The sequence below is a fragment of the Mesitornis unicolor genome, unplaced genomic scaffold (genome assembly GCF_000695765.1).
Source record: "Mesitornis unicolor isolate BGI_N332 unplaced genomic scaffold, ASM69576v1 scaffold26419, whole genome shotgun sequence".
Taxonomy (NCBI): domain Eukaryota; kingdom Metazoa; phylum Chordata; class Aves; order Mesitornithiformes; family Mesitornithidae; genus Mesitornis; species Mesitornis unicolor.
The window spans coordinates 23,852-47,696 of record NW_010205665.1 but is presented as its reverse complement, the minus strand read 5'-3'; the positions used below and the strand labels follow the sequence as shown (position 1 = coordinate 47,696).

General features: G+C 39.8%; 1 protein-coding gene across 1 annotated transcript in view; it reads left to right on the top strand.

The window, feature by feature from the left end:
* Positions 1-23,585, top strand: part of RAPGEF6 (Rap guanine nucleotide exchange factor (GEF) 6) — a 98,555-nt gene extending 74,970 nt beyond the window's left edge. Inside the window, exons 7-18 of the mRNA XM_010191491.1 lie at positions 3,943-4,074; positions 10,966-11,149; positions 12,027-12,163; positions 13,101-13,259; positions 13,800-13,952; positions 14,478-14,642; positions 15,997-16,104; positions 16,451-16,654; positions 17,353-17,461; positions 19,446-19,689; positions 19,995-20,152; positions 23,341-23,585. Coding sequence (XP_010189793.1) covers positions 3,943-4,074; positions 10,966-11,149; positions 12,027-12,163; positions 13,101-13,259; positions 13,800-13,952; positions 14,478-14,642; positions 15,997-16,104; positions 16,451-16,654; positions 17,353-17,461; positions 19,446-19,689; positions 19,995-20,152; positions 23,341-23,585 — 1,998 coding nt within the window. The remainder of the gene's footprint in view (positions 1-3,942; positions 4,075-10,965; positions 11,150-12,026; positions 12,164-13,100; positions 13,260-13,799; positions 13,953-14,477; positions 14,643-15,996; positions 16,105-16,450; positions 16,655-17,352; positions 17,462-19,445; positions 19,690-19,994; positions 20,153-23,340) is intronic.
* Positions 23,586-23,845: the final 260 nt, after the last annotated feature.

Here is a 23,845-nt window from a genome sequence, read left to right as displayed (position 1 = left end):
CGTCCAGCTCTGAACCCCGCAGTACGGCATTTCAGCAGGGGGTTTGGTGCTAAATATCCCTTTGTTGGGAAAGGTCAGTCACAAGGATGGGCTGGCACCGATGCAAGGACTGGCTGTGCCAGCGCGTCGGATGCACTCATATTCGAATTCCAGATTATACCTTCTTGTGAAAAAATGAAATTGCTGTGGCTTGAAGTCCGAGTACACAGTCTGTTTCTGGATCGAGTGTTTATCAGAATTTCAGGGTTTTCCTGTCTGTGGCTGCTGGTGCGTGCACACTATAGCCAGGAGATCGTGCAGGTAGGTACGTCTGCGCCTGAAAGCCTGGACATAGGTGAATCTTGCTATTTGGAATTTATTCCCCTAATCCATAGTTGTTCAAGATATTGATGCAATCAGTTTCTAAGATTCTCCCACAGAAAAACCAGTGGAATAATAAGTGAACATCATTCACCAATAGTTAAGATTATGTTATAGCACTTTAAGCAGCTTCACAACCGTATCCAGCAAGTCCTTCCCGCATCCGCTGTCATGCTGTTACAGAACCGTCCTATCCATGTCTTGCTGCTTAGTGAGCTCTGAGAGAGAGAACAATCAGTCTGGGTAATAAAAATGACGTACAAAAGACAGAAGCTGTGATTTATTTTGGGAGATTGAGTAGAGTGGCAAGCAGCACTTTAAAGGTCACTTGTCTCAAATAAACCTTATCTCTCTCTCAAATTTAAAGAGATATTGCAATGTTCCCTTGCATCTAGCCTGCATTAAATGTCTTTTACAAGAACGTATTGCGGAGTCCAGCAGAAGCATCGTAGGAGCCCATGTGTTTTATAGGTGATGGAAGTGAATGGGAGTGCTGGCAGGGGGAGTGAAGATCAGTTGTGATTAATGAGTTGATTAGAAGTGCTCCTTTGGGAAGCGCGGTGGTGTTTTGAGTTGGTTTTTAATGTGTATTTGTGAAAATGGCATGCAAAGTAAATACACAACTTCTGTATTTTGAGAGCCATGTCTTCCTCCGGCAGCACTTCTCAACCTAGGTGTATAAAACAGCCTTCATCACAAGAATCCCAAAATTAACACTAAATTAGGGGAGAAAGACTGTATGTGGCAGTGCGTTTTGGTGTGTGTCGCGGTCTTTGGGTCGGAATGGGCTTCGGTAGCACTAGTTTTTGGTAGAGAGCTGGCACCTGCCCTTGTTCTCCTGGGAAATCCTGCAGGATTGTTTCTCCTTCTGGCTCTGCTCATTCTTTTCCTGGAGCCATTTTGAGAGTTTGAAAATCAGTATGGATCTGGATAGCAGGGAGCTTCGGTTAGATTTCCTCTTGTCTGTATTCTCACTGTCAGTGTGGGACTTGCTCATGGATGGAAAGAAGTCTGACTGAAGCTGAACTTGAAGCTGATGGTTGGACTATGGAGGCTATAAAGATAGGGACAGGCTGAGGAATTTGCAGCAGAACTCTGGTCTTGTTAAGCTGTGGGTAATGAATTTTTGTGGGTCGATTTGTTCCATAATTTACTAAGACTCCTGAATTTTTCAGTTACACTGACCTCCAGCACATCAGCTCTGCCTGGCAATTTGCTAGCAAATACTGGGTAGCTGCTGGATGTCGTCCTCCGTGGCAGATGATGCACTGACCTTGCCCGTCCGTGCCTTTCTGCGTGTCGGGGCGGCCGATAGCGCTGCGGCGTGTTTGCAGAGGAGCCGACTGCTGTGGCAGCCCCGGGGAGCAGCGGAGCGGTGTCACCCTGCGGCACAGGCTGCTCCGGCCGCCGTCACAGAGGCGGCAGACGGGGAAGACGAGGGGAACAACCTCCATCAGTGCTGCTGTCGGCATTGCTGAAATACCCGTGGCTTAGCTAATGGCCAAATCGCCGCAGGGTTGAAGGAAGATAATGTAACACTTTCTGCCTGGTGTCCATTAGCAGTACGCAGAGTGCTTTTCTGTACCTGGCACAAAAGTGTGTAGTGTCGACGTATTCATTTGGATTGCAAAAGCAATCGGCTCGGGCTCCAGACCAGAATTAATTCTCAACTTTTCTACTTTCCTCTTGCTGTTGTTGAAGAGGTCACATCTCGGTGTCCGTCAGCTCTTACGCTGCGCTGACAGCGAGCATACCTTTTGGCCACCGGATTGAATTCTGTCAGCTGAGTGCTTTGACCTCTTTGCTGTTCTCAGGTCCTGAAAATAGATTTTTTTCAGCCTGTAAAACTTTTTTTTGGTGGCTAAACATAGGCTTCAAAGTGCTGTGTTTCCTTTGTATTTGGATCAAGTTCACTGTTTTATACTTACTGCTTGGATGGTTTTTTTATGGGCGTTTGTGAAAGCTTAGCAATCTCTCGCTTTTCAAACTTCCTTCTTTCCCAAATACATGTGAGCATAGATACTAATTTACAAGTTGGATATTTTATACTTTCCTTTTGTAAGTAAAGTATATACAAAACCAGAATGATGTAAATATTATGATAGTGAGAATTACCTTTGTAGTCTTTCAGTTCCTAGCGTTACTTTGCAAGTAGCGATCTGTGCTGGTTTTTCAGGCCCAGAGGACGGCTGGCTTTGAGCAGCAATTGGCAGTCTGGATGACATTGGCAATTGCAGATGACACGGCATACCCCGTGTCACGTATAACAACTTTAATAAGCAGAGTTATGTTACGTGTGTCAGAGGTGCTCTGGACGACTCCTTCTTTTCTTTTCTTTCTTTTCCTTTTTTTCCTGGGGAGTGAGGAAGGTTCGGAAAGATGCACGGTGCTGCTCAGGGTTTCAGAAAATATGTGGGGGGAAATTTGGTAAAGTGCTTCTCTTCTGTGCTCTTCAAAAAATGGACAGGAAAACATGATTCCTCATGAAGCCTTGGTTTCCATTTCTTGTAAGTTTAGTCAGTATTTATAAAGTTAACACCCAGACAACAACAGTTGTACGATATTGTCTCAGTTCAGAGGACTGAGTCTCTAGGGGCTGACAGGACTGTGTGGAGTTCTGTTTGTTTTACAGAAGAAACTTTCTCATTTTGATCGTGGTACTTGATGCTGTCAGAGCAGTTTTGGACTTTTTCTGCATCAGAACATTTTTTTAAAGGAATAGAATATAAACTTTATAATTCACAATGGGTAAACGTATGTGCATTTTACAATTTTATCATAGATTCTATGATACTCTGAGGAAATGTTCTTTCCGTATAGTTAAGTGTAGATTTAAAATAGTAGAAATACTTGTGGCAGAAAGTAAAGAAACAGCTGAATTAAAGGAGGGGTTTTTAATAGTACTCCATGTGGCTCTGGTTCTTCAAAAGCCTGCTACTGATTTTTATTTTTTTCAGCAGAAAGGACATGTCTGTGGGCTTCAGTCATGCACTGAAATTTGTGTATCTGTATGCCTGTGTGCATTTACAATTAAATACTGTCGTACATACCTGTACTAAAAATGTATAATGTTCTTTCTGTGTGCTCGCTTTCTTAAAGAAAATGCAAAGCATTTTATGGACCAGAACTTTTGTTTAGAGTTTGTTGCTTTTTTGTTCTGTATCGATATTTTCTAAAGGTTATTCTTGAACTAAGGCATGAATTGAGTTTATAAACAGGAATCCTGCTTCATATTGCATTGTAACATAAGCTGATGTTTAAGATTGGGCTATTTGGCCAGCATCATCTATTTGTCATCTTATATGCTCTTAATCCTGTTGGTGTACATCTGTTAGCTGTGAAGAGGCTAGACCTTTTTTTTTTAATAGAAAGTCACATCATTTTATATCAGTCATATAAATCTGAATGTGGTTGGGCAAGCTTAACCTAAATTAGCTTTTTCTCAAAATGCACATCAGGTAACAGGTGGACATTCAAATATGCAATAAAAGTTTTGTGAGTAACTTTGTCTTCAAATCAGACTGACACATTTTGTTTTCCTTTTCTTTTTCCTGCCTTTCCCCAAATCTGTTTTATTTACAGCTTCCAGCAGATCTTACCAAGATGCATCTCACCGACAATCCTCATCCTCAGGTGACTCACGTCCCCTCAAGCCAGTCGGGATGTAGCATTGCCAGTGATTCTGGGAGCAGCAGCCTCTCTGATATTTATCAGGTAAAACTCCATTTGTTTCTTATTTTTCCTTCCTTGATGTTAAACATTCCATAAGCAAAATCAGTGGCCATTTATCCAAGCCCTCTTGATGCTTCTGCATATCCCGGTGTCTCTTGTGTGGCTTGTCACCTCCACAGCCACATCGAAGTGAAGTAAACTTCTTGTAAAGCTGCTCTTGTTGTTTTTCATGCCTTTGTATACCAACAAGTGTGCTGTTACTTTTAAAAATCGTATTTGATTTATGGGTTCGTTTTCCTTCTTTCAGAAGTGGAACAAATTTCATGAAGTAATTCTTGTGTTTCAAAGACCTGCCTTGATTTTTTGTATTTATTGTTAATGACCGCTGTTCTATTCTGCAAACAAGAGCGTGGTAATAAATGCACTCTCTGCACCAGTTGACTGTAGAAATTCTAGTGTTGCTGGCTGAGAATAGAAGTTGTCTGAAATCCAGACATAGCTTTCATTTCTTCACAGGTAACTTAAGTTACCCGTCTCGTGACAAATTGCAGAGCTAATTTCACAGGGTTTTTTGTTCTGGTTGACGAGGATGCTCGTCTGGGGTGTGTCTTGATCAGTAGTTGCACAGCTTTTCCACCTTCAAGTTGAAATCTGACTACAATAGTGAGTGTGTCGCAACTATGGAGCACGATGTAGGTGTAACTTGATTTTAGACCCCTGTTCCCTTTTCCGTGGGTACTGTCTAGGTACTGTTTCTGTACTGGAAACAGATTAGTGGTGTATCTTATTTACAGCAAAGTATTGCTAGGTGACTATAAAAATAAAGCATTAAAAGCAAAAATCCTTTTAGAACATTAAGTGTCTCCATGCATTTTTTGGTCCTATTTAATCTGTCACCACCTTCTTTAGGTTTGCTTGCTGCCAGCTAGGTCAGGAGTAGCTTGCATCTCTGAGAGTCTTTTCAAAATGCTCTGCGAATTCTCTGATTTGTGAGAGGCAGTGCTGGAAGATTTTGTTCTATATCTTGTGGTTTTTTAATATATTTTTTTTTACATTTCTGAATCAACAGAATTGATGTAGTTAGTCATGAGTCACAAGAACTAGTCTGCATGTTGTCCCTTAACATCTCATCCATTAGGATGCTGATGGACAGTTTTCCTGCCCATCGTCTGCCTGCCTGTCTACCTGAGTAGTTTGGAGAGGTTCCTCTAAGTGAAAAGCACTTAAAATATATTATTGATAAAGAAAATATAATTCCAGTAATGAGTGAATATCAAGTGTGGTTAATTGCATTTGAAATGCCTTATGTCTGCTCTTCAGAAAATGCCAAAAGAGCATAACTGCTAAACAAACAAGAATTACAGAAATAAAAGAAATAATGGAGTAGCGTATTTATAGGCACTGTAGCAAATAAGCGGTGGTGCGAGGTATTTTTGTGCCCTAAGGAATTACTAACGTGAAAATGACTGCAGATTTTCTATTAATTTTAAGGAGTGAGAACCTTTCAGGTAGGAATCTCCTTCTCAGTGACATTAGCCCTGTCTGGTTTTGCATCCTGCAAGGAACATGGACATCAATAAATTTTGCTGGGAATTGCCAGCCAGCCGGGGTAATGTCCGTTGAGGCTGTCAGGCTCATGGGAGATATTCCAAGATAATATTGCAGCAATGTATGATCATAGCTACAGTGTCACTAACCCTGAAAGCATTGGAGAATCAAGCATTTGCTAAACTGTGGGTGGAGGTAAGATGTACAACAGGCATGACATGAGGGGAAAATATCCCCAGCAATCCAGTGTGGGCTTTTTTCCCCCCTTCTTCTTCTTTTTTTTTTTTTTAGTGATTTTTTTGGTATCTTGTTCTCATACGTATAAAGTGCAGATAATAACCTGCTAAAAGATGCTGGGTGTTTTATGGGCTTTACTGCAGTAGCTGTAACCAGTTTTGGAGAGGTTTAACTGTTTGTCTCCCAGTTTTAAGTGTGTGCATAGGTGCTGCGTACTGATGTCACGGCACAGGATTTAACATAGTGTTATATTGCAGTGACACATCAGTACAGACAGATTTTGAGATCAGAAAGAAAAGACCAACACAACTCAATTTTCATTGTGATATTATGAAGGCAGAGAATCTCTTTGATGCGCAATAAACCTACATTTTGAGTACTAATTTATTGGCTCAGTAGCTGGAAGCACTTCTGGTACATAAAAATGCAGCTTTTCATAAAGTACTTAGAAAATGATGCTTTGCTTTTGCAGTCAGCTTCATATCTATTACATGCCAAACTCTCTAGCAGTATCATTAATGTCAGCAGAGGAAGAGCATTTTGGAATAATTTTGATTAATGTAGCCTTGAAATGACCTTTTGAATTAATGGTATCTTAACATTAATTGTTGCAGTAAGTAGTGCAAACGTAGTTCCAGAATAGGAAAATATGATTAGAACGGTAAAACAAAAGAATTAAACCATTTTTTATTAAGATTTGGAAAGGGTTTCCGTTCATCTGTGTGCACTGTATTCATCGATAGTGTTGCCATGAGGTTTCACTTGTTCCAGCTGCCTCTCAGCCCAGGATGTTAAACAGGAAATGATGAACATAAAGCTCGAGGTGAGATCAGCAGAAAAGGAGCCCTGCCTGTAAGCACTGCTGTGAACACATTGTATTAAACCCTCAATTAGTTGCAGAAACTTAAAATAAATTTATGAAGGCATTTTGCTCTCTTATCCTGTACTGTTACTGCTCCCTGTTGGAGCTTTCAGTATTTTTGTGGTAAAATGTCTAAATGTATGTATTGCAGAGTCCAACTTGCTTGAAATGCTGTAGAGCAGTTGTTTTTCTGTCATACTCTGTAGACCTTTTTATTTAAAGTATAGGAAAAAAAAGTAGGTTATTCCCTACAATTTTAGAACAACTTCTTTAATGTGCTTAAAGTGAATTTTAAGACTTTTGAAAAATTGTTCTTCATTCAACCCATTTCTGACAGTGTGCTTAGTTTCAGAACTACGGTGTTTAGACAGCAGTAGGGGAAGCTGTGTGGTTATGTACACAGCAGTTGAAATGAAGGATTATACAGCCGCTTTGACCTGTAATAGGCATCCTCAGGGAAAAGGAATTCACCAGGTATGCAAACATGTCTCTTTGCCCTTTCACAGGACAGGCTTTAAGGCGATGAGCCAGGGTAACGTAGGTAACCCAGACTAGGTCTCTAGATGTAGGTGGGTAGGGTCTCACTGTCACTATAATGAATTAGTTGCCTGTATCAGTAGCTTGTACTGCTGTTCTCTTAATGACCAACCAATTTGAGTCTTTTCAGGCTTTTTAGTTCTGTCAGTGCTGTGCTTTAAGTTTCTCTCTCTTACTTTTTTTTGTTTTGCTTGTTTTGTTTTTTAAAACTTTATCACTTTGGCAGTATATACTGTTTGTGGGTAGCAACATTATTGTCGAGCAATAATTCCAATTGTGGGTAACATTTTGGTATTAGAATGGTTTATCTATAAAATATGCATCAGGGAGTGGACCTTACTGAGGATTTTTCGATCAATTCTGAAAAAGACTTGGATGTTTTTCCACTGACAGAATTGACATGAGGGAAGGGGAGGAAAAAGCTTGCTCTTAATAGTAGGTTGCATCAGGAGTCATGAGCAGTAAAATACATTATCATATGGAGCTATTATGGCACAGGAAATCATTTACGAGGCATTTCGTATTTTGCTTTTTCCTGCCAGGGTATGTTTCTGACACACAATAGTGCAATACTTACCATTATCACCTAAAGTTTGCAAGAACCAGTTCTTACGTCTTTGGCTTGCAAAGCAGAGGCCAGCGTACAGGACATCTCCACGATCAGCATTCGGCAAACATAGCTGAAACACGTTAATTGACAACATCTGCAGTGCTATGTAAATAATGGCATGATTTTACAATAGAAAACAAGTCTTTGGACAATAAAGTGGTGTGACCTTTCCAGATGATGTATGTGACACACACCATTTGAGTCTGCTCCTGCTGCCTTCTCAATAGATATTCTTGCCCTGTAGACCCAATCCTGAAAATCCATATTTGTGTAAGATTTGAGGATTGCAGCTTCTGGTTTCATTTTGTAAATTAGTAGTTCGTAAATGTTTCCAGGAAGAATGATTTTGATATTTGATAATGGAAACAGCTGGGGTGTCATGCTTGGGAGGAGTGAGTACCTCTGCAGACAGCTTTGAGCAAAATCCTTCCTGTTCCTTCCAGCACTGCCTGACCAACGTTTTGTCAACAATCTGCATGTCATCTTTGAAACACAGCTCTTATTTCATAGCTTGATCCAATTAAACTTATTTATCAAGAAATGAAAGGACAATATTATTGTCCTATATAGGATATACTATGAAAATTTTAAAGAATCGCACTTCTGTAGAACCTATAGCCTCAATTTTTGTTCTCTGAGCTTGAAGTTGTCAAGGTGGGAATTAGCATTGTAGTCTATCATATTATGCCAGGAAAAGTGAATATAAATTGTGGCTGTTTTGATGAAGAAATGCTAGAGAAGTCCTTGAATAAAATGCCGTATTGATCATGTGCTGCTGAGATTCTCCAAGCACAATTTGCACTTGGGCTTAATTCCAAAACTGTTAATGTGAGCTACATAAGCCAGTAAAGTGATGTAATATAAAACAGATTTAACCCTGTATGTATTGTTATCCTACTCTGAAAGAAATACTTATGTTAAATCATTTCAGCCCGGTTTCTTAGATTTACTGGCTAATTATTAAAATGAGGACGAGCTCAAAGGTCCAAGGTTGTATCTAGACCCCAGTATTTTTCTGTCTAGCAAAAGGAGGTAGTGCTGCTCATCTGCTACAGTGCCGGGGCTTGCATTAGCTGATCATCATGGAGCGTGTAGGAAGATGGAGGCAGTGCAGTCTGCTGTGGTTAAATCACTTAAAATGAGTCTTGGTTTTCATGAGCCAAGGAAGGCAGCAGAGCAGCACGGCTGAGTGAGGACCTCCTGGACAAACTAAAGTGCAAAAAAGGAAATGCATACAGTGGAACCAGGGACATGTGTCCTTGGAGGAATATAGGGATGCTCCCTGGAAGATGTAGGGTTGGGATCAGGAAAGGTAAGATGTGGTTGGAGCTGCATTTGGTAAGGGATGTGAAGAGTAACAAGAAGGGATTCTACAGGTACATTGGTCAGAAAACGAAGACTAAAGTCTCTCTCCCATAAATAAGACAGGAGAATCAGTGACATGGAGAAGGCTAAGCTACTCAACAATTTTTTTTACCTCAGTTTTTGATAGTATGGACTCTTCACATATCTCTCAAGTCCCTGAACATCAAGGTGGGGACTGGGCGAAAAAGGTCCTTCTCATGGTAAGAGATCAGGTTTGAAACCACCCGAGGAACCGGAACATACCCAAGTCCATGGCACCCGGTGAGATGCACCCCAGGGTCCTGAGCCAGTTGGCTGTTGTAGATGCCAAGGCACTCTCCATCTTACTTGAGGAGCCATGTCATGCAGAGACTGAAGACCCCAGCGAGTGGAGACGAGGGAATGAGGCTCCTGGGAGACCTTTCAGTACTTAAAGGGGGTTTATAAGAAAGATTTTTTACCGGGGCTTGTGGTGACAGGATGAGGGGTAACAGTTTTAAACTGAAAAAGGGTAGATGTAGCTTGAGTATAAGGAAGAAATTTTTTATCATCAGGGTGGTGAGACCTCAGGTGGTGGGAAGAGGTTGCTTGGAGAAGTTGTGGCTGCCTCACACTGGAAGTGTTCAAAGTCAGGTTGGACAGGACCCAGTCCTTTTTTCTGGAGGTTTTGTGAACATGCAGTGTATTTGATGCGTTAGTTTGTCATCCGTGTTTTTGTAAAATCTCAGGGATTTCTTTTAAAGTGAAAGTGAATATTGTCAATGTGTTCATTTAAAAAAAAATAAGCTCCATTTTCTGCAAGTCTCTATATAGTTGCCTTATACTTCTCAGTGACACATCTTGTTCAGATTTTTTAATTTGAAGAGAAAAATTATTTGCATGCTGGTTTAAACTGAAAAAGAAGTGATTGAGCAACTACTCTGTGGAAATTGAAAATGTGAAACTACTTTTTATTTTTTTTTTACCTTCCATCTGTTTGGAAAGTTATTTTCATGCAATTACATCATTTAAACTTTACCCAAGGAATTATTGTAAATTATTCTTCTGTGATTCTGCTTTTTGTTGCCATTATTGCATTCTCTTTCACTGTTGCTTCGTGTGCCTGCTCAGTGTGATGTCTGTATTGCCGTCTATTGATGACAGTAGCGATGTATCTACAGGAATTGGGTAACCAGTGGTGAATTATTATTTGGTTAACAGTACAGACTCTCGAGCTGTGAAAAAACATTTTGTTTACATGAATTCACAAGAAAGAGTAAATACTATAACATGAGAATCAGCCAGTAGAGGAAAGAATATCCTTATCTCCCCCCCCTGGTTTACATATTCCACCTGACATACTTGCTGTATGCCGGGATTAAAATCTCTGTTATGATAACAAAATTAAAAATGAGATCAAATCCCTTTCATTTTAACCACTTTAATCTGCTTTGTTTTTCCTGTGTCACACAGTTAATATTGATGGGTTTATATTGCCTGTAGTTCACTGGGGGTGGGCAGGGATATAAGTTAACACAGAGGACAAATGTCCTGCTATGTTAATTTTGTTTTCAGAACGTGTGATCGTAATTCTCGTAACACGGTGTTGCATTATGCCAGTGTATGTATTTGTACCATCCTCTATCTGTAGATTTCAGTGTACTGTGTTTTTCTTAGTGCACAGAAAGGGAGCTATTACAGTCTCAAGTTTGAATTGTTGGTCACAGAATTTCTTTTGTTGTATTAGCTACCTGAGACCTTAAATCATTAAACTGAAGACATTGAACTCTTTGTCTGGTGGGTGTTTTCTTTGTAGGCTACAGAAAGTGAGATGGGAGACGTTGATTTAACAGGTCTTCCAGAAGCACCTGTAGACTCTGAAGATGAAGAAGAGGAGGAGGATGAAGATATTGACAGAACTTCAGATCCGCTTCTAGGGCGAGATGTTGTACGAGAGTGCCTTGAGAAAGAGCCTGCAGATAAAACTGATGATGATATTGGTGAGGAGGAAAAAAAAAGTCTTTATGGAAAACTGTATCATATAACATCTCTAAGAGAAGCTCGTCTGAAAATGGTTTAATGAGTTAATGTTAAATGTATATCCTCATCTAGTACAGAGAGTTAATGTTCAATGTACATCCTCATAGCTATGTATGATACCTTCTAGAGATCACTTTGCTCTAATGATAATGTTAATTGAATGATTTCTCCTCTTGCTGTCTGGGAGAGTATTTGTTCTGAGAAACTAATTATTTTAAAAAACATCTTTGATATGCATAAGATGTTGAGTACTACAGTCGTTGTATGTGTTGATATAAGGGAGCGATACATAGCAAGGTAATTTTGACCACCTAAAACTATTGAGTTAGTTATTAAATGTCAGAGAGAATATACTGTTACTGCAGTGTAGATTTACATAATTGTAAACGAGAAAACGTTTAAGATGAAAATAATTTACTGCTGCATTTAACTAGAGATTGGCATTAGTTTAATAGTAACATTTGCATTATGCTATGCTTCAGGTTACTTCTCTGAACACCGGAAAAGCATTTCGTGCTCCTATCAAGCTTGTAATTACTGTACTGTTGGGGTATTTTTAATTTTTCTACATGTTTGAAGCTGAAGTGCTTTTAGACTCTAGCTCGACTCCTGCCACAAGAGTCAATCAGGCCATCGAGACTGCAGAGCTGAGTTCCGGTTCTTGATGACAAAATGCACACTGGGCTCATTTAGCCACAGGCACTGATGGGGCTTGTAACACTGCTGAGCAATTTTACTATGAGTTTAGCTGAGATCTCATATACCTGTGGAGGGTAAGGTATTTAGGGAACCCCATGGCCTTGCAGTCTTGATATCAATGTTTCCTTTGTCCAACAGAACAATTATTGGAATTTATGCATCAACTCCCAGCCTTCGCAAACATGACTATGTCTGTGAGAAGAGAACTTTGCTCAGTGATGATATTTGAAGTCGTAGAGCAAGCAGGAGCCATCATACTTGAAGACGGCCAAGAAGTAAGTTACCGTTTACAACACAGTTTGAGTGCTGTGGGCAGTAGGTTAGCAAGGGCACCTGGGCGTGAAGAGCTGGAAAATCTGTTTCCCATCTCTGCACCTCTCCCGCACCTGGAAGTCAGTGAATTCTTCACTCACTGTGGCCCACACCCAAAATCCCCAAACCTTAGCCTACACCTTTGGGATATTCTGCCTGTGTATTACTCTCTTGAATAAGACATAAACGTGACCAGGTAGAGACATAAAACAGCATTCGGTGTGGTGTTATCAGGTAAGTGCTAACATCTGGAGAAGTTCATTTCAAAAGATTATTTGTGACACAGAAGGAACATACAATTTCTGTTGGTAAAATAACTTCCTATAACGTAAACTTTTTTGAATACTAACATGGAGAGATATCCTCACCCAATAATGCAGGCATTACATTAGGAGCGGTTTCCATATATATTCAATGGGAGCAGACGGGTGTTCAAATTTTCAGTGGTCAGGCTCCCAGCATAGGTGCTCTGAATCACTATCTTGAAATCTGTGTGTCCTTGGATCAGGTCGTCTGGAATGGCCACAGCAAGTCATCCCTCTCGTCTCTGGTGGTGACCAAGTGGGTACCCAGGGGAAGTTTGTACATTCTTAATAAATTATGTAAATATATTATAGCAATTGGCCCACTGATTAAAAAAGCAGTCTATTCATCAGCATTCCTCCCTACTGAATCAGTTCTGAAATGAATGAAGAATGCTGAAAAACATTCTTGTTTCAGTCATCTTTGTTGCTTGCCTTACAGTGCACATTTTTAGTGAATTAAATGTTTCAAAACTGTGGTGACAACTGAAGACTGCAAGAATAAGCCTTTCTGAGATAAGAGCATTGGAGCAGCTTATAAAAGTTGTTGAATTAACTTCACTTTTAAAATTTGTTTTGTTTTTTTTTCTTCCTTTAGCTCGATTCTTGGTATGTTATTTTAAATGGCACAGTGGAAATCAGCTATCCTGATGGGAAGAGTGAGAGTCTTTGTATGGGAAATAGTTTTGGGATTACTCCCTCTCTGGACAAACAATACATGAATGGGGTGGTCAGAACCAAAGTAGATGATTGTCAGGTAAGATTATAATTTTATACAAGTGCCACATATTTTTAAGCATCTAATAAAAGAAAACTGACTACTTTAGTCTTAAGGCATGGTTTTATTCTAGGAGCAGAGAACAGGAGGTTAGTATTGGTCGGGGCTCAGCTGATGTTGAGTTAGTTGTGTGCTCTTTAGTAGCTGAGATTTATTTCACACCGCTGTTATGTGAGAAACAGGAACTTCTGCTTTGTGCTGAAATGTACGCTTAGTGCACCCCAGTCATGAGGTGTGTGTGCGAACAACGTGCAGTAAGAACAGATAAACAGAAAATAGCCATTCCCACTTCTTACAGGCTTTGTCCTCTATGTGTTTAGCTCATTTGAACAACCTTTTGGAGATGGAACGAGATGACCGGTTCTATTTGGCTTCTATTTCCAGTTTTCTCTCTCTAGCAGAACAGAGTGGGGTTGGTATCAAATGCTGTGCTGTTGTGATTGTGTCAAAGCAGCCCAGAGATAGGGATACATTCATGTTTTGGATATCTGTTAACAATCCCGTGTTGGTTGTGCGCAGTTTGTGTGTATAGCCCAGCAAGACTACTGGAGGATCCTGAACCATGTGGAAAAAAACACTCATAAAGTGGAGGAAGAAGGAGAAATTGTTATGGTAAAGGAGCACAGGGAGCTGGATCGCAGTGGAACCAGGAAGGGACACATAGTTATCAAGGTGAATTTCTTCCTGTGCTTTCCATTAATCCATTAAACTTTTACTTATTAGTAAATAAATAGATTTTCTGTTTGATTCAAGAGCACGTAGTCAGTTTTGTCTGTCTTGGCTCAAAAAAAATTGGTTTGGAAGGAGTTTATATTATTTTGCAAATTTACTTCCGTCTCCCTTTTAATAAAGTTAGACCTGTTCAGCACGAATGTTGAGTTTTGAGTTGGGAGTACCCTTTGTGCATCTTCGTATATTGAGCTGTTTTTTGTAATCTGGAAGAGGGACTTACACTGCTTTTTAAAAATAAAATTAAGAGAAGTTACTAATTGTTTTAGCCAGGTATTACCTATGCAAAACATTTGGGCTGACAGGCTTGAAGATTAGATTTAAAAATGTTAGCGTGCGTTCTCCTGAGTTTGCCATAACTGAAATTTGAAAAGGGAGTGTACCATTCTTGTGGTTTTATGTTAAGATGCTCTCTAGAGAGAGGTGGTGACGAGAGGTATCAGTTGTTTTTTGCATTTAATTTTTAAGGCAACACCCGAGCGACTCATCATGCACTTGATAGAAGAACATTCTATTGTGGATCCAACCTACATCGAAGATTTCCTTTTAACGTACAGAACGTTTCTAACGAGCCCCCTGGAAGTTGGAAATAAACTCTTGGAATGGTTCACAGTGGATAGCCTCAGGGATAAGGTTGGTTTGAGTCTAAGAGATGAGTGTTTCTGGTAAAAACGTCTCCAACTGGATTCCTTTTTGTACTGCTGATCAAGTAGGATTATGCTCCAGCTATTTTATATGAATTATTTTAAAGCAAAATGTTTTTCACTAGTATCAAGAAAGGATTCTCCCGTGTGCTGTATGCATATGGAGTACTGTCCTAAATTGGGCATGACACTGCTGCTTTTCTGCAGAGTGATAAATACTGTTTTCTGTCTAATTTAAAGATGTAAATGCTGGTCTCTGAAATCCTTTTTCACCAGAAATGCAGGAAAATTGTCTTCATGGTCTCTTGGAAGTACCGTTTTTCTTTTTCCAACAGCATTATGCTTGTCTTCCACGCTTTTCTACTGGAGAGCATTTCAGTGCATGGAGCTCATTTTGTCTGAGCAGCTTATTACAGACTCTACTTAAAATAAGCTCTGTTCAAGACAGGTGCAGCTGATAAAAATGCTTCATAAATGGATCCACGTTTTGCTCTGTATAACTGTATGCACATACACATGAAAAATATTCATAGTCTGGAGCTTGTATCCATGTCCAATTTGTTGAAAATTACGGCAGTAGAATTCTTAGCTAGCGGTTTTATGTGTTGTGGCTTTGAGCTGATGGAAACCAAACAGACTATCAAAACGCTGTATTTTTATTTTCTTTTGCATAGGGAATTGTCTGAGGTCTTTTGCTCTGGTCGCTGCTTCTCTTCTTACCTTTTTCCATGCTGTTCATTTTGGCTACTACTGTGTTAAAAGAAAAGAAGGGAAAAGAAAACGGTCTTGGCAAATAAAAAGAAACTGTGTAGTTTTAGGAGGTAAACTACTGTAGATTAACCTTTTTTATAACATCAATGGATAAAGCAGTTGTCAGACTGACTTTTTCATGAATGGTACTAACTCTGTAGCACATAAAAAAGCAACCTGAATATTCTACTAAAAGAAAGTGTTTCATTGGCACAACATGCTTTCTAGAACTTTCTTTAAAGAGATCGTTAGGATGCTTTGAAAAGAAAAGTTTTCTAAAGAGCATAAGGAAGAGTCAACTGAAGATGGGTTTGTGCTCCAGTAAGTACTGGGTGATGTAGCCAATTAGGTACAGAAATGTTTGTTTCTTTCTTTTGCATTTGTTTCCACAAATAAAGGAAAATAGAAGATGATTTCAGGTGTAAATGTCTTCTGCTTCTGTTTGTTATTAGATGCAGTAATCTGTCCTGTGTTATTTTGCCATGTCCTTTTATTCTTCTTTGCTTGTAGATTAAAGCCTTAAAGCCTAAAGGAAAAGAATCATAGGTACCTTTGTGTGTGTACATATATATTTTTAAATTATTTTTTTTCAGGTTACCAGAGTGGTGTTACTGTGGGTGAACAATCATTTTAATGACTTTGAAGGAGATCCTGCCATGACTCGATTTCTGGAAGAATTTGAAAAGAACTTGGAAGATACGGTAGGAGCAAAAAAGAATGACTGTCATTCTTTCAAATATTACACATTTTAATATTCCAGCGTTACCAGTGACTAATGCATTGTAGTCTATAAGTGTAACAGTTAGTAGATGCCTTTTAACATGGACATATTTGTTCTTAAATATTTATTTAGATATAAAACCCATAAAAAACCTCATTTATGTATTTTTACGTTACTGCAAAAGAGGCCAAAGTTTATTTAGTAACGTTTGGATTCATGGCATTATAAGTCCTTTTTCTGGCACTTGATTTTTTTGTTTTCACAGCTATTTTTCCATTCCTTGTAAAAGAAACATTGCGCTCCATTTGGTGTCTTCTGTATTACAGAAAATGAAAGGACATCTCAGATTGCTGAATATTGCCTGTGCTGCCAAAGCGAAATGGAGACAAATTACCCTGCAAAAGCCTTCTAGAGATTCGCCACTGTTTTTCAGCCTCCTTGGAGGCAGCGACAAGGGTTTTGGTATTTTTGTAGAGACTGTGGAAATGGGCAGTAAAGCAGCAGAAGCTGGACTTAAGCGTGGTGATCAGGTAAGAAGACTGAAGTTGATTTAAAATGTTCTGGTTCAACCAACTAGCGTTCTTAACAAAAAGATTACGCTGTTTACTAAAAGGAAACAACTGGTTAATATTCTGTTGTGAAGAAGTTTCCTGATATAACCACAACTTGGTTTCTTTTCCCATTTTATTTTTGAAATATTTACGTCTTTTAAATATTTTGAAAACTCTCAAATAGAAACCCATTTAACCCAGGCTAGCTGAAACCTTCCGATCAGAAATACGCTTCAGTTGAAGCCATCAGATTGTTTTTGTTGGATTCCTACCTGATGTGAATCGTCCCAGTTCGCTGAGGCTGGTGGGGCAGTGACAGTTCACACTGGGTGAAGATCCGGCCTTTGATGTCCTATCAGTTCTGGGGTTCATGATCCACCATTTGTGATTTGGGTGCAGCTCCTAATTGCAAGAATGTCACGTTATCACAGAACATAAATTTGCTTCAAGCACTTGTCAGATAAAAATGGACGTCCTGACTTGTTTACGGGATATAACTTCACTGACACGATGAAACCAGTTGTGTTACAACCAATGTTTTCAGTCTGCAACTACTGTAAAGGTGATACGGCAACTTCTGGAAAGTTCTTACCGTGTCTGTATTATCACCTTTGTATTTGTAACTCTGTCATGAACCGTTGTTTTCCTAATGATCCAATTTTTATTTCTTCTTAAAGATAATGGAAGTAAATGGGCAGAATTTTGAGAACATTACCTTTGTAAAAGCTCTGGAAATCTTAAGGAACAACACTCATCTCTCCATTACCGTAAAAACAAACATTTTTGGTGAGTAGACTTTATAGATGATGTGTGTTTGTGTCTGTGAAGAAAAAGTCCAGTCTTTCCGGCTTTAGAAGAGCAATACAATTCTGCCCTTATTCCCAACATGCTCCAGGAGCCAAAAGTTGTGCAGAAGTCTCCTCCTTGTGCTCAGATAAGTTCTTGTGTGCCAAGGGCTGCACGTTGGGTGGCACAAAGCCAGCACAGCCAGCTCTTTACTCCCTGAGAAATCCTCAGATGACTGTTTAAGCAGCTTTAGTGTCCCTTCATGCGATATGGCTGAAACGGAGCCAAGGGATCCGGGCCAAAATATTTTTGCCAAGAAACAGCAAAAATGTAAAACTGGGCTTTCATAAAACTTTTTAGGATGGCTGTAAGAACGGTAGGATAAATTGCCTTTATAGCCAGAATTGAAAAGGGGATATAAAAAGCGGTATGACATATAAATGTTGGCTTTTAATTGTCAATGTGAATATAAACACATAAATACCTCTTTAAAATCTCAGTCAAACCATCTGTTCTTTTTCCATAATCCTGTTCAGGCAACAGAATAACCATAGCTACAGAAAGGACAAGGCACTGCACAAGATAGCTCCTTCCTCTGTAGCTGTATTGGAGACTTTTGGATGGTTTTCCTTTCTTAATTTCTTCCTCCAGTTACCTGCCTTTGGTCACTGTTGACTTTCGTTTCAATTATTATTTTCTGTTTATCACTGTGCAGGTAAAATGTTTCAGGATCCTGGTGGTTCATTATTAGCGTAATTCTAAAAAAGCATAAACCAAGCATGTAACCAGGAGTCCAGACTAATGCGAAATGGCGTAAAGTAAAGCATAACCGTAACTGAGGCAGTGATGGATTGTTCATTTGTGTTACAAATGTAAGCAGCATACATCTACGAGTGGATTCTAATCTCTTCACTTCCTGCTAGCCAATATAATTTCAGGGTGATGCCCTTGGTGCATTTTAATGAATTCACGTCTTGAAGCTTTTTTCAACAGTGATACTTGGTATCCTGTCTTTTTATTTGTGTGCTAAGAGCCTGGTGCTGACAATGAGCAATTCCTGTTCTTCTGTTTGAATCCATGCTGTAAAGGCTTGTAGCCTTAAATTTTAGTACATAATAGAAGAATGCAATTTGGCTGGGATTTTGGAAGTCCTGGTTGCTTTCTCATCTAAGAAATCCACTCTGTGCAGTTCTGCATTCTCCCACTATCACAATGTTTTTAACAGAAAATACAGAATTTCTGACTTGAGTGATTTAATAATATTTTAAAATGTTTTACAAATATTTATACTAAACAAATTTGAACAGGTTTTTTCCACCCTTTATATGTAGGAAGAAACACGAGGTGCATGAACACTGTCTTTTCCATGGAGTTATATCTTTGGGAATGTCAGTATAGGTAATTTATTGCCTTAGTTTGATAAATGCAGTAGGAAATCTGAGGCAGCTTTTGTGCAGTAGTAGTACTAAAAGCAAACAAAGACAGTTTTGGAAAATATCAGTCTGTCTTGCAGTTATTCTTGAGGAAGCATCTGCACTCAGTTATATAAAAGATGCACACAAAAAAGTCAATAAATACATGTTGCTGTGTGAACACATTTCCTTGTTATCTATCGGGTAACAGTAGGCTAGGTCTGTTATTAAATTTGCTGTGATATGTGCTAATTTCAAAAGTAGACAGGAAAACTAACTACTGATACTGATACTGCTAACTACTGACAACTAACTACTTGCCCGAAATGTCTGATCGTTTGTATTGAACATTTAGGGGTTACTCTTTCTGCTAAGGTAGTCAAAAGCCAAACTTAAATGGGAAAAGACTCACACCCTTAGAATTAAAATGAAAATGCGATGCATTGCCTGCTTTGTAACTCTTTGGTTCACTTTTTCTGCAGGGAAGCAAAAGTTTAGAGGGGAAAAAAGAATTCTCTGGGAAGGTTTAAGTGTGCAAAGGTAAATCACAAGAATTATATCTTCTCTCACAGTGTTTAAGGAGCTGCTCTGCAGGATAGGACAAGAGAAGAACGGAATTCCACATATTCCAAAAATTGCAGAAAAGAAAAACAACCGTTATTCCATCCCAGATATGCCTGGAGATGTGGAACAGATGTTTCCCCGTGAAAAAGGAAACAAGAAAATGAAAGCAAACACTGTATCTGGTGGGAGAAACAGAATCAGGAAAATTTTAGACAAGACCCGATTCAGCATCTTGCCTCCAAAGCTGTTCAGGTTTGTCAGACTTTTCTGGTCAAACAGTAATTGCGCTTTATTGAGTTGTGGTTTAGTTGCTTTGTATCTTCAGTCACTAAGTCCATGTTATTTACGTTTTTTTAAAAATGCAGCAAATCTTACCCATAAATGCAGATCAAGACAGAAATATCTTTTCTCTCCCAGTGAACACTTTCCTCTGTCCTTGTTTCGAAGACGTGGCTACGCAATGTGTAATTAAAATATGAGTGCCGTTATTTTTCTTAGCTGCATTCATCCCAAAATGAACGTAAGGAGTACAGAACTGAAACAAACCTGTTTTGCAGTGACGGGAGCGTGAGCCAGTCGCAGGACGACAGCATTGTCGGGACGCGGCAGTGCAGACACAGCCTGGCCATCATGCCCATTCCGGGAACCCTCTCCTCCAGTAGCCCTGACCTGTTGCAGCCCACAACGAGCATTCTGGATTTCTCTAATCCTTCAGGTATAACAGCGTGATTTACAGGATGATTTACAAGGCAGCTGCCTCAGAGGGAAAATGACATCTTTTACCAGCATCAAACATGCCGAGTGCAGTTACCTGTTTATCTTGCAGCCCTAATAGCCCCGAACTGGAGATCTGCTGAAAATCCAAACTGCCTGAATCTCTCTTGCCTGCTTTTTTGTAACGTGAAACTTACCTTCTTTTTACAAAGAAGTGCATTTTGCCACCTCTGGGTGTATTTGATTTACTGGAGGTTACCAGAGCTCAGGTGGAAGCAGGTTGTCCCCGTTTGCATCTTTCTCTGTGTTGTCTCTTGCCAGTCCCAGCACTTCTGGTGACTTGACTTGTCCATCTTGGAATATGTATTTCAAGCAGTATTGCAAATAGGACAGGACTGTTATGGTACCAACGTAATGATGTTAAAGTTCAGTATTTTACAGACATTATGTGTATCAAACTGTATGTCTGAAAAACTGAAAAATGTTCTGAGATGTGTAGGCTGTGCGTTCATTGCTGTAGGAACCGTTTATGGGCTGGCTGCAGAAGGTATTCGTTGCTGTGTGCAGCTATTTGTGAGCATGTCAAGTCAGAGGCATGTTTCCCTATTTCAAGTGTAAGTTCTATGAAGCGCCTTGTGGCTATGACTTACGTTTGTGTAAACGTGCAGGTTTTCCCTTTAAAATGAATGTACATAGATATATCCTATCAAGCACAAATATCCATAGCAAGTAAGTTCTCTTTTCATGGCAAATCCAGGTTCTTGCTGTCTGCATGAGGCCTACACGTGTGTTCGCTAAGAATTTTCATTTAATACTATACAAGCTACCGCATAATACAAAATGTGGATTACTAGTCCTTCTTACCTTTAAGTTTACTCTACCGAATAAGCCATCATTTTTCAATCGCAGAGAAAACCAAACTATTTCTGATGGTGTACTACATACTCTTGATAAGTTTTATAAATATCTAAATCTTGATTTGGTGTTGACACAGTTTTTTTCTTTCTTTCCTGCCCGCAGCTGTTGGGTTTTACTGTAAGTATCCTGATGTATAGCATCCTGAAGACCTTAACGTTGCATGGCTTGCCTGTTAAACTTAACACTTCTGTACGTTGCATTGATGTAGTTGTTACTGTTAGGGCATTAGACAATCACGTGGCCTTAAAGAGAGCCTATGGATTCGTTTATGAAAGGGCAGAGTGCTGGACTGAGTCTGAGACCTGCATTTTATGCCCATTTCTGCCACTGAGATACTGAATGACCTTCGACGGGTTGCTGCACTTCTCTGTGACCCTGCTGTAAAGGAACGAGGTTGCTTTTATCCCTTTCATAGAAACCGAAGTTTTAGATTGTAACATAGTTTGAGATTTAGTTTGTTCTTCCATTGGACTCTGTATAACTAAAACTTCGTGCATGCAAACTTGGAATGTGTTCTGTGTTGTAGTCGCAAGCTGAGCCATGCATCGAAAGAGACTTTTTATTAATGTTTACCTGCTTAAAAGCAAAGACCATGAAGATGGACGTGTGCTTGTAACACAAGTTTGCATCTCCTGTCACTTACAGGTTACACTGTTTTGGTTGCATGGTGATTTTTTTTTCCAAGTTCCATTTCAATTTTGATTTTTATACCTTGAGTATGTTCTGATTTCAGTGAAGTTAATACCAAGACTTGGATGTTTATCTCTTCTGTGGATTTAGTGTGACTTTTATATAAGAGTCCAGGCATTTCCCAAATTATTCAGTGTGGCATTCTCACCATTTTAACTCTGAAATGAGTACGTAATATTGATTGTTTCCTTTTGTTAACACCATTAATGTACACATGGAGCTTTTCGGATTCAACTGCTCCCTGGCTGTTGACGTGACTGTTCTGGTAATGTGACAGTCGTAATTACGGCACATTAATATCCGGGGGCTCCTCTCGAGTGGCAGGTCTCATACGTCACTCCATTGGTTTGGCACTTTATCGCTGGTCACATGACAGTGAGAGACGTGAAGGGCTGTTTTGGAGGCTGCTGCTGTAATAACAACCCTTCGCATCTCCCTGTAGGAATCTCTGATGGAGGAATTAATGGCACATCTGCTTCAGCCGTGGTTTTTGAATAGCTGCAGGCTCTCCTCTCGAGTGGCAGGTCTCATACGTCACTCCATTGGTTTGGCACTTTATCGCTGGTCACATGACAGTGAGAGACGTGAAGGGCTGTTTTGGAGGCTGCTGCTGTAATAACAACCCTTCGCATCTCCCTGTAGGAATCTCTGATGGAGGAATTAATGGCACATCTGCTGCAGCCGTGGTTTTTGAATAGCTGCAGGCTCTAGAGATATGGCTGCAGGCTCAGTGAGAGCCTCCCACCTTCTCAGGTCTGCAGAAAACTTGGGAAGTCTTTTAGTCTTCAGTGTTTATGGAGGGGGAAAAACTGTGCTTCCCTGAGTTTTAAATCGGTGTGCACTCCAACTTGGTATTTTTTTTTCAATCAGTTTTATTTAGAGAATCAAGCCTTCTGCAATAAACTAATGGAGCGAACTATTTCCAGTCATCAGGCTGAAGCCTAAACGTGTGGTTTTTTTAGATACTTATTTCCTGCTGTAGGCTGCCTCAGATAAAGCTGTTCTCTAATGCATTTATAATACATAAAACGTGCTATAAATAAGTATGCTAGCCAAAGAATTAACTGCTGGCAGCAGCTTAGTTCCTTCAGGGTAAGAGAGCAAGTGTAAAAGCTTGCAGCTAGTTATGGGAGCAACAAAATCTCCTTTCCTCTTCACATGCTCCTGCCCACAGCCCATCCATGTGTGCTTGCTGGCTTTCCTGTCCCCAGGAAGGGAGCCCTGGCACTAGTGTTGGTTCTGGCTCTCGCAAAGATGGGAGAGCCAAAGCAGGAACGGTGCTGCCAAAGTGTTTGAGACACGCTGAGAAGGATAGCGTACAGCTTAGTAATATACCTAGATGTCTTGTACTTTGACTGTGGTCACAGGATGAATTAATTGAGTTGTGGAAATGCAGAGAGGCAAAGAGTCCTCTTTTAATGAAAATTTCAATGAATATTTTAATTAACCAAGTCCGGCATGGCTTTTTTTCTTGCTAGCTGCTTCTTGTTTTCTGGCTATCAAATGAGACAGTAAATGACCTCCTGTCTTTTCAAGGAACAAGTAACTTTATACATTAAAGGTGTTTCTCTGTTATTTTAGATATTCCGGATCAAGTAATAAGAGTTTTCAAAGCAGATCAGCAGAGCTGTTACATTATCATCAGCAAAGACACTACAGCAAAAGAGGTGGTGAGTCACGCCGTCCACGAATTCAACTTGACGGGAGCCCCAGAGACCTACTCCCTCTGCGAAGTGTCCGTCAGCCCCGAGGGGGTCATCAAACAGCGCAGGCTCCCAGATCAGTTCTCCAAATTGGCTGACAGGATTCAACTCAATGGACGGTAAATGTGCCCTTGTGATTTTGGTTTGGACTCTTTGCCTTTTAGGATTGACATATACAGAAGAAACATTGCAGGGGGGTCTATTAGAAGAACAAGCAAGTGAATGTCAGTAACTTACACTTCCCTCTCCTCTTTTATTCCTTGCTTCACTTTCCTCTTCTGCACCCTATAAAACCCTCCCCAAAACTACAGCAAGCTTGCTTGGTGACAACTAAATTTAGCAGATAGGATAACTTACATAGTGGCTTACACTTAAAAAGAAAG